This window comes from Haplochromis burtoni, unplaced genomic scaffold, assembly GCF_018398535.1.
Source record: "Haplochromis burtoni strain Fernald_Lab_line unplaced genomic scaffold, NCSU_Asbu1 Contig_121, whole genome shotgun sequence".
Lineage (NCBI taxonomy): Eukaryota > Metazoa > Chordata > Actinopteri > Cichliformes > Cichlidae > Haplochromis > Haplochromis burtoni.
This window is the reverse complement of record NW_024582482.1, coordinates 1,591,191-1,606,398: the sequence shown is the minus strand read 5'-3', so window position 1 is coordinate 1,606,398 and position 15,208 is coordinate 1,591,191. Positions and strand designations below refer to the sequence as shown.

Below are 15,208 nucleotides of genomic sequence, written 5' to 3'. Positions count from 1 at the left end.
GACTATGGGACAGTGTTACAGAATCATGAAGAGGACATTTGTATATTCCACCTTAAATATTGTCCATCTGATGATCTGGAATTTTGAGAAGGTTTGTGGTTTCTCTGGTTGTTTAAACTCGACACACAAGGTGTTCCAATAAAAATGGAATATCTTTACACCGCACTCTGAAATCTTCAACTCGTAACAACATTTTTCTGCTTGAAACCAATTCCATCTAGCCTCTCCGTTGTTGTCCCAAGAATTCCTTTGACATGCTTCATCTATAGTCTCAGAATTACCACCCCACTGTGACCTTTGACCTTTAAAGCATCATTCTGGCTGCGTGGCGCGTCATGTTACTGTTATGCTGCCTACATATACAGTAGATGGTGAATATGGCTTTCAGAAAGCACAGATTTTCTTTTTTTCTTTATCTGTCCTTTATCTTTACAAAAAAAAAAACATTATCAAGAAATGCCTTGATTCAGGAGCTTTTTCCCCCATGTCCAGCAAACAACAACCCCCCACTGAAAGGATTTCTGCTCATACTAGAACTGCCTCAGGAAACATTTTTGTAGTTAGTTATGGCTCTGAAAGAAATGATGTAACTGTCTACATGAGAGGCACAGTGGTTTAACAGTAGCTACCAAGAACCTTATGACCGCAGTCATCTTTATGCATTTTCTGACTCAAAAAGCATAAATGTGACTCACAGTAATTTGACTACAGTAATGAACACTGTCAGAGTTCATTTCATCACTGTAGAACCACACGGCTCCTAAATCAGCTTTTATTTTGATACTCTCTCAGAGTTACTACTGCATTCTTTTAACTTTACACTCAGCAGCTTCTATGAAGATTAAAGTGTGAAATGCCTACAGGGGGCGTTTTTTTTAAATGCATGCAGATGTGTCATTTGGGTGTTTTATTAAGTGTTTGTAATGTCATGTAACAGTTATCGGCTTTGTATCAAACTCTGACTGGCACTGAAATTTTAATATTAACAGCAGTGTAAGTATAAATATTAATCCCCAACTCCCCAACCTACTCATTTTTCTTTTTTCTTTTTCTTTTTTGGATAGTGATATGGCCAAAAACAGAAAGACCAAAGTTTCAAATAATGAGATAATGATATGTATGTCCAAGTAATCTCCTTGAGCTACAGACTCAAGCTTTAGACTACTCTAAATGCTCATTCAGAGTTATTATTTTTACAGTCATGGATTTGTATGTCAATGAGAGTGAACACCCCTAATATGGTCATGTTAGGTACACAGCCCTGAGTGTGAGCACTGAGGCTGAGCTTAACGGAAGGAGGCAAAACTGAAAACAGAAAAATAAAACTATGAAGCTGGAAATGAGAACAATTAAACCAGTTTATTTCAAAATAAAACACATATTATTTATTTATTTAAGTATGCAACATACAATGATGTGCATTATACTAAATATAAATTCATCGTTCCCAGTTGTTTCCAGTTTGCTGCATGTCTTTAAACTGTTATTTTTTATGTTCAACAGAAATGGTACAGTCAGTGAAACAGTTGTTTAGTGAGGATATAAGCATAGTCAGGTAGCTTTAACCTCAGTCAAGAGGTTCTGTTTAGTCACTTGAATCATCACAGGTGTTTTCTACCAGTCATCTACATGTGCCCGTGCCAGCACACCTACCAGACAGAGAGGACACACCACGAACTGTAACCTCTAACAGTTTCCAAACAGCTGTTATGAGAGGGGAAACCTATCCATAAAGCTATTTTTGTACCGTAAACTGTAAACCATGGCATGGTATCTAAATAACTGCTTCTTCTTAAGGATCAAAATAAAACAGAGTCAACTTTTATTTTTAATTACTTATTTATGTATTTATTTATTACTCTGAGTAACTGGTATGGAAAATGAAGTGTGTTGTACCTGAAGATGTTTTGCCTCCTGGGTAGACCAGTGAACTCATGTCACAAGAGGGTAGCAGGTGGAATTTCAGAAATAGCCACAATGTTAAAAATAACCACTCATACATGTCACTGAATGGTTAGTGGTTTAAACATAAATCAGGTGGTCAGTACGCATTCCTACACACATACACACACTCTGGTAGTATCTAACTCTATCTGACAGTAAGCCCCATGCTGTAGTGTGTGTGTGTGTGTGTGTGTGTCTACATGCATGTATATGTGCCTGCGTGCGGCCATGTGACACACCGTCCAGGATTGTCCAGCCTCCCCTTTTTGTGACTCGCTTGCACGGATCGTATTACTGGCTGCTCTCCCTGCACCGCTGAGCCCACCGCCTGTGCACCAATCACAGCCTGTCGTTATTTTACCTACGAGCACATGCATGCACGAACACACAGACACAGGCTCTGACACACCACATCCCTGTGCTTCTCCGCTGCGTTCACATGCGTCCCCGCGTTGCGCTGGCTGCGCCAAGATGAGCGTGGTCGCCCCGGTACCATCTCACCGCCTGAGTGGGAGGGAGTGAGAGAGCGCAAGAGAGAGAGAGAGAGAGAGAGAGAGAGAGAGAGAGAGATTGTGTGTCTTTCCTCTCTCAAACCCAATCTTACCTTCTCCTGGAAGAGACCGCAACGAAGCCGTTTGTTTCGGCATCGTTCTTTTTTCCCACCCCTCCTCCTCCTCCCGTTCTTCCTGCATCCCTCCCGTTATTGTCGGTCTCCCGGTTTTCAGAGACCGGTCGTGATTTTGTGGAAATAATTTTTTTGTATATTTTTCCCTGCTGGGTGTTGGTAGCGCGCAATTGGTGCGCGCTTCTAAAAATTCCGGCGAATGGTGGATTTGGCAAACATGGAGACGGTGGAGAAGGAATGCGGGGCCCTCGGTGGTCTGTTCCAGGCGATTGTCAACGACATGAAGGTAAATGAAAGTTTATTTATAAGAATTTGTTGCCACGGTTAAACACATGTGCTCCCTCCCTGAAAATAGCGGTGTCCTGCAGCCTATTCCCAGCTGGTGCTCTCAGATGGGCTACACGGTTAAAATACCTGAACACACGCCGCTCCTTGAAAGCTAATGCTGATTTGTCTTCTATTTAACAATGAGGTGAATGAATGGATGATGGCAGCCTTTTACTGACAGTGATGCGGCGGCCCGGTGGGTTATTGGTGCGATCCGACCCTCACCGCCTTCCTCACGCCCGGAATATTGGCTGCGCATGCAAACGTCAATCCATTCTTTTATTTTATTTTATTTTCATTTATTTATTTATTTTTTAATGCAATCCTCAAATCTCAGCACCACCACAATAACCAGGCACCATCACCTCGGTTTTCTCTCAGTCTGATCAGGTTTATGCATATGGATAATTTTGCAATCAATTTGTGCTAAATGTGAAGACCAGCTGGGTCTTATATCAAAGCCCTGTGGAAGTGCCCATATTAGCCTGGGACTCCATTCATCTCAACGGCTCCGTGGAGTGGCATGTATAATTGGCAAATATAATCAGATGTGTACCCCTGTCGTGACTGACACATTCCCTCACATGCACACGCCTGAATCTTCACCAGGCTGTCCTCAACCTAAGACCTGCAGCGACTGTGTAAGAATAGGTGCGCGCTCGACTGTTGCATGTTAAGCCTCCGTCGTCCTTGCTTTTCTGGTTACTCTGCGTCTCCGTGAGAGTGCAGCGTCATTGATTTTCTGTCAGGCTGATCCAGCGAGAAAACACAAAAGCACGAGAAGCCGCGCAGATACCTACCCCCTCTGTCCGCGTGTCTGTCTGCTCATACCGCGGCCTGCCTGCCAGTCAGTGATTCTGCAGCAACCGTGGAATGGTTCGGTACCCACCCAAGCTGAATGTGCACCGGTGCTGCTGTAAGATGCTTTGGATGAAATGGTTGGAGATGCAGTCTCGGGTGTATGCCTGCTTGTCAGACGCCCATGCAGCTCTGCATGCTTTTCTGTCTGCCTGTCACCTGATGACACACACCCTTCTCTGTATGTTCCACTAAAAACCAGTTTACATGCGTGAATGCAAAATACGTAAAGGTTTTTCTGTTGCACATTTCATTGCTATCTGTATGGCTTCACATGCTAGAGGTCACAGCCAATGCAGCACACTCATTGTGTTGTAAGCATAAATTATTGACTTTCTGTTGTGGGTGAGACATGTCGAAGTGACAGAAGGGGATATGATCCCGGATATCAATATCAACCCACGATCAGAGAGTACTTCCAATGGATCGGTTCTATTTAATGTAATTCAAATAATACAGGTGCATGGAGAAATGACATGACTGGCAAATCCAGTCAATAGTGACTAGAACATTATGGACAATAAAAAAGGAGCATTCCTGTGATTCACTATTAATAGTGTTTAATGATAAAGCAGCAGAAAGAGTAGAATTTTCTGTTTGTAGTGTGCACATCTAAAAGTGATTGATGCCAAGAAGATTGAGAAGGGACTAGAATACCTAGATATCACTTTTTAAAAGTGAAATTCATATTGCAGTTGCACTTACAGAAAATGCAATCCTCTTTTTTTTATTTTGCTTTTAACATGGAGACTGGTCAATATGACTCAGACTAAGAGCAGACTACAGCGAGAGTACCACCATAAATCATGTCTCGTATTTACACTCAGCAATAAGCATGTGCAGAGATCTGTTTACAGTGATTGTAGATCCAGTGACTGAAATTTACACATGGCAGTAATGAAAATATTTAGCTTTGTGTGACGTATGATTAGAAGTTAGCAGTAGCAACAGTATGTATTTATACTCTGGTAATGGTTGAGGAATGTCTACTTAGAGTGTTGTAATTGGATACATATTCAGTGATGATCATAAATCAGTATTTTCATGTGTCTTTACCAAGGATTTGTCTTTTTTTTTTTCTCTTAAGAGCTCATGCTCAAACATATGTGTACAGTACACATTGAGATGGGTTAATCATTGCTCAAAGAATAGGCTTCTCAGTGCATCAGTGTTTCATTTATTATTCATTTATTTTCTAATGCATCTCCCGTAGATGTTAACCGCCTAACTCAGAAAAATGTGGGTCACTAGAAATTGGGCTAAAGCACTCCTGACCTGATATAGTTTGTATGAATTCCTCAACCAGGCATTGAATGAACATTAGTGAAGGGATAAGAATCATTGAGTCATCAGCCCTCAAACTCTTTTTGATTCTACAGGAAACTCTGTCTTTAATCAGTGTTCATAGCTCACCAAGAAAGAAGCCGTTTGTCAAATGTAACAAATTAATAGTTTTTCTTGGAAACAAGCTGGTTTTGACAGCTTTGGTGATTAAATTGATGCATGACTTGTGCGACAAAATACACACTTCTGAGGAAGCATTTTTAAAATGCCAGTACATGATTTGTGCATAGTACCACAAACATCCACGATTCATATTTAGATTAGATTTGAATTAGTAAAAGACTTGGATACATAATTATATAATAATGTACAGTCATTTGTGAGCTACAATAAAACTGATCGTTATGTTTTAGACATCATATTCTTTAAAATGAAATACAGCACATTTAAAAGAAAAATGTGCTGATTCCTGTACACACACTGTCAAATATTTAAGAATATTCACCATCCCATCTGCATCCATGAACATGTGCACTTTGATCCAAAGGATTTGTATAAATTCGATGTAGTCTACCCTTTCATCCATAGTATTCTAAAATGTTACAAAGCTGTACAACTCCAGGCTTCTATAAATGGTGTTAATTAAAATGCAAATGTAGTGCAAATTAGAAGCCATACTGACATAGCAGTCTGTTTGATTTTTAGATCCTTATCTTTTCATTTAGAAGAAGACTAAGACTAAATTCATCATTCAAGTATTCTCACAACTACTCATGAATTATGAAAACAATTAGAAGATGAAGTGAAAGTAACTGTAAATTGCATACATAAACTGTATATGAACGATGTGCACACCCACCCTGATGTCACTCATTGTTTAGAAACTCCCAGCGAGGTCAGTGTTTTTACTGTTGGTGTTGTGGTGGTTTACACCTGACACTGTGCTCCTTGGATCGCCTACAGCTACAGGTAATGGTCTGCACCAGATCGTCCAAAAATGGTCATGTCACACGCTTGCTGATCAATGCATTTCATGCCTAGAAGAGGCAAACCATGGCAACTACACAATGGAACAGCAGGTCTTTTGCTGTGATACTGGGTTGGCTGATTTTACTGCACTGGCTCCCTATCAGACTTCGAATGTTCACATTAGGTCTCTGCACAGTTAAGCATTATATTAACAAACCTTTGCAGCCATATGTCACCAGCAGGCCTTTCAGGTCTCCTGATCAGGGATCATTATCCATCCCCAAATTTAGACAAAAAACTGAAGGTGACATTTGCAATCACTCTAGAATTCACTTCTCTCCCGTCTATGATCTGTGATCTCAATGGACTCATTCAAAAAGCAGCTTAAGACTCATCTTTTTAAACTGGTATTAGGGTAACATTTCATTCTATTTTATTGGTTATTCTTTTTTATTGGTTTCCTTGTTGGCTTTAAATTGATCTGAAACACCTTATATATATTATCCCACTAATGGATTCCAACTGCACATGACACATGGTAGTCCTTGCTCTGCTCTTTGGGCTCAGTGAGCTTGGAGCAACCTAGAGCAGGTAGAGGATTTCTGAGTGGCTCTCAGCAAATCTCCTGAGCAGAACAAGGATTATCACTGCCAGCTACAGTCCAAGATAGACAAGGGAATCTGAGGCTGAATGTTATGACAGCGACCTTGCCAGTAAGCCAGCTGGTAGGAAAACAACAGGCTCAGGAATGGGTAGCTGTGAACAGAGACTGAAACCTCAAAATGTGAATTAGGAGTTTGTGCATCAGTATATCAACTACAAGTGTCATTGTTGTTTTGCATGAATGAAAAATAAAAACTGAAACAAAAGTTAGTGCTTATGTTTAAGAAACACTGAGGTGGTAAATGTCAAGCTCCTAGATATATTTTTATGTATTTATGGGATATTTAGCTATTGAGATTTCTGTTGAGTTGATAAAAAATGAGTTGATAACTTATTTATTTCTACAAATCTAAAACACTTGGACATCTGGATTTATGTGTGATATTAGGGTTGATCAGTATACTATACTGCCTCACAAGGTTTCAAGGTTAGTACATCAGATGAGAGAATGTTTGGTCAGGGCTTCTCCCCAAAGTTTGTGCACTCTCTCAAGATGCTGTGTCCTGCCAGTTCACGTTTATTGTATAATTTTGTTTTCTGCAAGTGGATCTATAAGCCAGTGCCCTTAGGTGTCATGGATGGTTTTCGGTTTGCAAGATTCAACCCCAGCGTTCACTGTTTGCCAGCGTCAGCAGAGTGGATTCACGCAGTTTAGAAAGCACTTTTTCTTCCTCATTTCCATCATCTTCCTCTTTCTCCTCTTGCTTCGCCCTTCCTCTTCCAGTACTCAGCAGGTTCTCCACCCGAGGCAGTCAGTCACCCCTCATGCATGTGCACATGTGCAATCTGTATGTGCATCGTATATGTAAGCTGCCTTTGATCTGATGTAGAATTATTGAGGATAACTGTAAATTAATAATGGTGCACAGTGGGAGTTGCAAAGTAGCTCATAATAATAAAACAGCCACAAAGTAATAATCTTCTTATTACTGTGTACAAGAAATATACGTGGGAAACGTTCCCATATACTCATACAGCTAATTCTGTGCATATCTCTGTGTGTGTGTGTGTGTGTGTGTTTAAGGGCATTGTGTAGTTGTCAGCAAATGTATATCCCTTGAGGGCCATGTCTCGCCACTTTCAAGTGAATTGTTCACACAGGTTACAGAGGGTCAATCTGATGAGATGAAGACGTCATGTTCATGGTCATCTGATTAAATCAGCCAGTGGATAATGTTTTCTTGACAGTGGCGGGAGGATAGAGTAAAGGAGAATATAATTTTATTGTCAAACTTGCTGTATTTCTGGTATCTGGATACTGCGCTGTGTCGTGCATGTTCAGTTCTTAACATTTTTTCTCCTTTTTATCAGACTTTAAAAATCCTGTGTTGTGCTTTTGTGATTTTTTTCCCCAGTTAAAATTGGTTTCGTTAAATAGTTTTTTTTTCCTTTCCCCCACTGCTGGAAAGACCTTGCTGGCAATCCGGGCATTTATTCCAAGAGTCATCTATGTAACACATTTATGTGATGTTTCAAACAAGTGTTTCTTCAGCTATTAATAATGTTCTAATAATCTTAGCAAGCATAGCACACTGAATATCTGCAAATGCAAAAATGCAGTTGAGTCTTCATGTATTGCCTGCAGCGACGTTGTTGGCATTGTGGGATGCACATCAAAAATACAAAGTTATGATGCAAGTCATTTATGATCCACTTGCATGTGTGGCAGCAGTGCTTTCATGTAAATGACTGCCCTATAGCTTCACTTATCCTAAATGCTGGCTTTACAGTGACTCTGAACGGCAAGTTAAATTCCACAAAGGAATTGAAAAAGGAGAAAGAGCTATTACTGCCATTAAAATGTTGCTGCTGGGTTGTATCAGAGGATAAGTGGTTAAGACACCATATGCCTACAAAGACCCTCGTTTGATTCAAACAGGGGACCTTTGTTGTATGTCACAGTCTGCCTCAATCAGTGTTTATGTCCTGTTTTTTCTGTTTAAAGAGAATCCTAAAAATACCAGATGAATTGAGAGTGTTAAATGGACATAGTGCTTGCCTGAGTCCTCATTAACGTGTTGAGCAGGAAAAACAACAACCCCACCAAACCAGCAGAAGTGGAAGTAAACTGGTCAGTAGCCTCACAGAGACAGTTCATTGTTGTCCATCCCTTTAAAAGCTGGTGACAATTATGCCCCATGACCCTTGGCCATGCCACAGAACTGAAGATGCTCTGTGGAAGCAAATCATTAGTCCAGTCTGTGGTGCGTTTGTGTCCATGTGGTCCAGGACACTTCCGAATGCAAGGCCTGTTGTTTAGAACAGAGGTCCGGGTTCAACCCAAAGATGGAGGAAAATCGACAGGCAGATTTCTCCACGTAGCTCGTGTATGTCCATGCAGCCTCTGCTACTCACACCAATGAGCTTTTTGCAGCGCAGACATCAGCACCATTTCCAAGACTTCTTAGTGGGGAACATCGGCATGTTAGCTCATGCTGCAGATGTTTGATGTTATGTTTGAGACAAGAGTTTAACATGCATGGGATGACCACCTAATGATCAATCACTTGTCTGTATTGTCTTTCAGTGAATATCTCACAGATCTTTCGACAATGGGCATCAGTATGACATATGGCTTATCCCATGTCTTAATGACAGACCTGCAACACTAATAAGTCTGTTAACTTGCACAATTAGCAGTTCTGTCCTGGAACAAACAGGCTAAACTTTTTTTTGTTGTCAGTTCTGGAGGGATACTGCTGGATACTCCAGAAGTGAATTCACATAACTTGCATATCTACATTCTTTATGGAAATACATGAAATGCAAATCGAATGATTTATTAGAAGGATTGCTGTATTTCTGTAATCTATCCAAGCTGAGTAAGTTTAGCAGAATTAAGGCAAATAGATACAAATAGATACTTTGTCGTGATACTAGTTTTTGTGTTCTTCCTGTTCTTCACTTTGCTGTGATATTGAGTGTTTAATTCCTGTTTTCATTATGTTAACATTCTTATGCTGAGTTTCAGTTTGGCAATTCTGGTTATGGTTCATGTGTTTATTTTTATTTTTATAATAGTTTTACTTCCCTCAGTGTTTATGAGTTTTATGTTCAATTTAAGTTATTCACAAAAATGTAAATCACATTGTATGTTATTCACATTTTCACATTGATTTAAAATTTTCTTTTCTTTTTTCCTGTGGAATGATTTTATAACAATGGTTTTGAAAAGTTCTATACAAATAAAATATCATTATTATTATTATTATTATTATTATTATTATTATTATTATTATTATTATTATTATTATTATTAATATTATTATTATTATTATTATTATTAGTAGTAGTAGTAGTAGTAGTAGTAGTAGTAGTAGTATGTTTTCTTCTCTCTCTCTTTAGTATTTTCTCTTTTCCCTGCGTACTGTTTCTGTTGTTTGCCACACCACCTGCATGGTTGCCTTCTGCCCTCTGTGTACATGTAATGTTGCCTTTTTTCAAGGTTCATGTTTGCTTTTTTACTGCTATATGTCGTTCTTTTCATCTTTTCATTCCCTGGCTCCCTCTGTTTATCTTTATTGATTCCTGTTTGTTCCTTGTGTTTTTGGATTTCTGTTTTCAGTTGGAACTTTGTTTACACTGAACCTTTTTGGCTGTAAGTCTTGCTTTTTGATGAAATATTATGCCTCACTTGAAGAGTTTATGACAAACTTGGTTGATTAATGGAAATTTTGATTTTTTTTTCTTTCATTGTCCTCATCTGGCAGTTGAGATTGGTTATTATTGCTAACTGACACAGTTCAGGTTTCTGCTAATAACAGTAATAGTAAGAGCACTGTTTAAAAACAGAGCATAATTCCAATCCTAATTGCATCTAAAGTTAATAACTTTGGACTTTAATACTGAATCTTAATGGTGTTCAGAGCAACTGCTTTGAATTTGTCAAATTCCATCAACACTGAAGCTGAGAGGCACCAGCAATATCAGTTGTAATAACTTTTCAGGGGCATCTATTAAATTTTTAAGAGTTGGCTAGGAATTTACTATATACTTTTTGCTATATCCAATAAAATGAAAAGACTGTACTCTTACGAATGCTGCAGTTTTAGAATGTATTGACTTTGATATTCCTAAAATATGTACTTTAGAGAGAATCAGTTTTTTAAAGTCGCAAGAAGAAGCAAAAGTTGAGAGCGAGGCTTTGTGTTTCTTTCATTAAAAATAACAAAGAATGAAAACAAGAAAAAAAAACTTACAGTCCATCATATACTTATGTATAAGATGCCAATATTCCAATAGGACACGCAAAGGAGCATCTCCCTCGTTAGAGCTTGTTAAAATCTCAGAGGTTGTTAGGGCCCCGAGGCTCATTAGAGTCGGTAGAGATGAATGGGGAGGACTGGTCTTGGGAGGCGTGGAGGCTACTTGGGAGCCCGCCAAGACAGCTTCACTCAGTGAACCCTTTGTCAGGCCTGTCAAAACCTTTTCATCACAACTCAGCTGTTTACTGTAAAACACGCTGATCATTATGAACAGGCCAGAGGCTGACACAGAGAATAACAATGAACATGGCAAATCAATATTCTCCTGTTCATTTCAAAAAGAAAGTTTTCTTCATGCTCTATATGTCATCATTTCATAATCACATGTATTTGACAAGCATTGGATTTATACCGGCATTAGTGTGAAGGGCATTAGTGAGCAGGGGCTTTCACACTCACTGTTGCTCTCATCATTTTTTAATATGAAGGGTTACTGTTATGAACGGATAGATTTTAACGGCAACTGCAATCTTTTTCTAAACCTGAAGATTTTTAGTGCCTAAACTTAACCAGCAAGTGGAAGATAGAAACGAATCAGGGACATCAGTCAGGAACTCCTGCTGACAAACCTGCAAGCACGTGCCACTATCTGAAACCTCTTTATGCAGACTTTGTATGTGGGATGTCACAACACCAGAAATCTGGTCGAAGGCTCTAAATACCTGAAGAATTACACGATGCTCATTACCCAGCTCAACAGCTAAACAAAATGATCATCAAAACAAAAATAAACTCCTATATTGAAAATACATTTTAAAACATTGATATAGTGGAAGATCAAAATGTTAAATCATATTTTTCAAGGCTACTGCTGATACAGTGCCAAGACTTTAGCATAAGCATTTAATGTTAGCAGGTGTGGCAGCTATCGAATGGTAACATAACTGTGTGTCCCGGTGACATCCCTGCTATCTATGCCGTAGGATGAAAAGGGGTTGGCTTTGCACAGCTTCACTCTATTCACATCTTAGCTAGCCTGAGGTTGTCACTTGGGATAATATTCCAAGGTAGGTTTTCCATCCATCCATCCATCTTCCTCCACTATTAAATTCAGGGTCCTTTCACAACAAGACATATGTGGTATTTCTTGAAAACAGTTAATTGGTAGAATCTATTGTGTTTCGTATCATCAGCTGATATATAGCATTAGCTATATTCAACTGCAAAAGTATTACGGTAATGCATTAAAACAAGAATAGCTCAACTAAGTAAAAAGGAAACTGAAGTCATAATTTCTTTAATATGTGAAGGTCAGCCAGTCCTTAACTTTTAAGAACATTTAAGTGCAGTTTTGTATTTGGCTCTATTTTGATCTCCACACAGTGGCAATATGGCCCACTAATATAATTAACCATTGATACTGCCATGTGATACAGTGGTAATACATAATATTATGAGGCATTACAATCAAGTTCCACCTCTCATCTCTGTACATGAGGGGAGTGACGATAACAGCTGCACTTAGTCTTAGAAGCCTGATGGGCACACCTTCAGCATCCAGTGACAACCCTTTGACAAGAGCGGAGCAGTGCAGAAAATAATAACCTTCAGCCCAGTAAAGGAAAAGGGAAAAAAAGCCAAGAGTTTGGATGATTGATGGCTCCTTGTGAACATGCCATCCAGTGAATGATAATGCACCTCAGTCTCATCTTTTATCACTGTGCAGGGTGTAAAATGTGTGCATCTCTGTGTGCCTTTTATGATTCAGGACTGGATATTTATGCTTAAAGTGTGTGTGAATCATTACTTGGCCTGGAAATTAAGGCTGAAATCCACATCATAAGTCAGTTTTCTTGTTTACTGGCTAGCTGATGATTTTTTCTTTCTTTGATTGGACTTTTTCCCAAATTAATGGACGTGTGGTTCTGACTTGCTGGACTCTTTTCCATAACCTCCTCTGCTTAACTGCATCAACCACCCCAGCTCCACTTTGTAGGTCATATAGATTAGTATATACTGTTATTTTTATTTTTAAAAAACTGATTTTGTCACTTTAAGTCATTATAGTGTTGCTACCATAACTAGCAGCAGAAATATATATTAATCAGTGTCATCAATGTAAAACGTCACTTCACTTTTGGATTACCACCTTTCAAAATATGGGGCTGCTGTCCTTGACAAGTGCCAACAGCAGATGTTCTGAACAAGCAAGATGGAAAATAGGACAGGTGACACATCAAATAAATGCAGTCAGACAACATCATGATCTGAAGTATATGTTTGCATATAGCATATAGGTGCTGGTGCAATTGCTGCTACGCTCGGAGTAGTTTTTGCTATTATACTTGTTAATTAGTGCAAATCTAAATTTCCAATTTGACCGTAAATTTCCGATCCCCACCCTAACCAGTCACAACTGAGCCTGGTTCCGCTGGAGATTTCTTCCTGTTAAAGGGGAGTTTTTCCTTCCCACGTTTGCCAGAATCCTTGCTCATAGGCTCTCATCTATTTGTCGGGGTTTCTCTGTATTATTGTAACGTCTAGCTTACAATATAAAGCACCTCAAGCAAGCTCTCGTTGTGATATTGGGCTATATAAATAAATGGAATTGAACTGAACCCAATCTTCTTCTGTAGATTATTGTTAGAGCACTTGATGACACTTCAATAGATACTGACACAGACTGAACACAGATAAGGGCACATTGGCAAGTCTCAACAATCTCAACTAGTAAATCTAAACTTTGGGTTTCAGCATCTTACCAGTTAAGCTTTGCTTACTTCTCACAGTTACAATGATTTACTACTAAATGAGGTCAGTTGAGTGTTTTCTATAGTGGTATTTTTGTGTAGTGCAGCATCTCTGAAGTCTAGGGCTAAACCTTGATTACTTGACACTCACAACTGAAAACAGTCATTGATGTGATGATTTGGACGTCCAAACGGAAACCTCTTGCTCAACTTATTATGATGATATCAATGTTACTCAGTCCCATAATAAAGAGACACATGTGTAGAAATTTAGCATAATATCTTAATTTTGAAATGACATTTTTTGTGTTTCCTGTTGGGTTGCTTCATGTAGGTGGAAATTCTGTACTGAGGGTTGGACATTGCCAAACTGACACCCAATGCCGAACCAGCGATGGCTCTCTAATGATTTGGTGGATGTTAGTCAGTTAAAGGAAAAGATTTATCTGTAGTCACAAATAATACCATGTAACGGTCCTGAAATAGTGTAATGTCATGATCCTGCTAAAGCACCGGTTAAATATTTTTAGCTGTATCCTATTGTAATAATGCTAATATTCTTTGATTCTCGGCTTTCATTCCTATTATGATACACTTGATTGATTATGTGTGTATGTTCATATCTACCCCTGTTTGGCATATTACATGACATTCATCAGTGCAGTGTATGATGCAGACATCCCAGATGTTTCACTCGTAGGGAGTCTGTGATCTCTGGCCTAACAGCAGAGTGACACAACAACACACAGATGGTTTCCTCTTTCCTTCATCACTGTGTTTAGATTGGAATTAGCTGCTGCACTTCATCAATTATGCAGTGAGGCAGCTTGATCATTGCTGCGCTGATTCTTTTTTCTCCAAAACCAACTGCCAGGTGATGTGGTGGAGGATGTGCGTAGTACCGGTTTATTCAGAATGTTTAAAACTGATATTACATACGTGACATTTTCCCCTGTTTAGTTTATCGATTTTTAGTTCAACTACTAGCTTCTCTTCTCTAACTGAAACCACAAAATGCATATGTCCAGTGCAAATGCACTTCATAGGCAGAGGTGGAAAAAGTACAGACATTCTGTACTTAAATAGAAGTACAGATACTTGTGTTAAAAAATACTTTAAGTACTAAGTAGTATGTTTTTTTTTCAGTCGAGTAAAAATGTACTCAGAGTAAGAAAGTAGCTTGTTGAAGGAAAATTCCACCATTCCACCATGCAAAGGTAACTGAACCTTGTACTATATTACTATATTAATAAAATAATATTAGTACACGAGAATAAAAATATAATTCCAATTTTAATTCTAATTCTAATGAATGTGCAGCTGTGAAGGCCTCCACACATGAACAGTAAAATGAGTACAGTCAGGGGTTAAAGTGGAGTCTGGCATGTGGAAGAACCCCAAGACTGCAGTCTAGTGAATTCAACAAGATGTCAACAGTTTCACGAGCCATCATGGCTGATTTCCATTTCGTACACTAACAGTATGAGGTCTTTATACTAGACAGTACTGTTGATACATTGAGTGAATTAATCTAAGCATCATCATCTTAAATCTAAATGAGTTTACTTCACTGATGTAAACCC

At 38.9% G+C, this 15,208-nt stretch overlaps 1 protein-coding gene across 5 annotated transcripts in view; it reads left to right on the top strand.

Moving 5' to 3' along the window:
- Window positions 1–2,317: 2,317 nt before the first annotated feature.
- Window positions 2,318–15,208, top strand: part of LOC102294962 (protein MTSS 2) — a 78,078-nt gene continuing 65,187 nt past the window's right edge. For 2 of the 5 annotated variants that reach the window (XM_042223846.1, XM_042223844.1), the window contains exon 1: window positions 2,319–2,855. In XM_042223846.1, the coding sequence (XP_042079780.1) occupies window positions 2,769–2,855 (87 nt within the window). In that variant the 5' untranslated portion in view covers window positions 2,319–2,768. Of the gene's footprint in view, window positions 2,856–15,208 lie in introns of all 5 variants that reach the window. The other 3 variants (XM_042223845.1, XM_005929220.3, XM_014335814.2) reach the window with 3 other exon arrangements.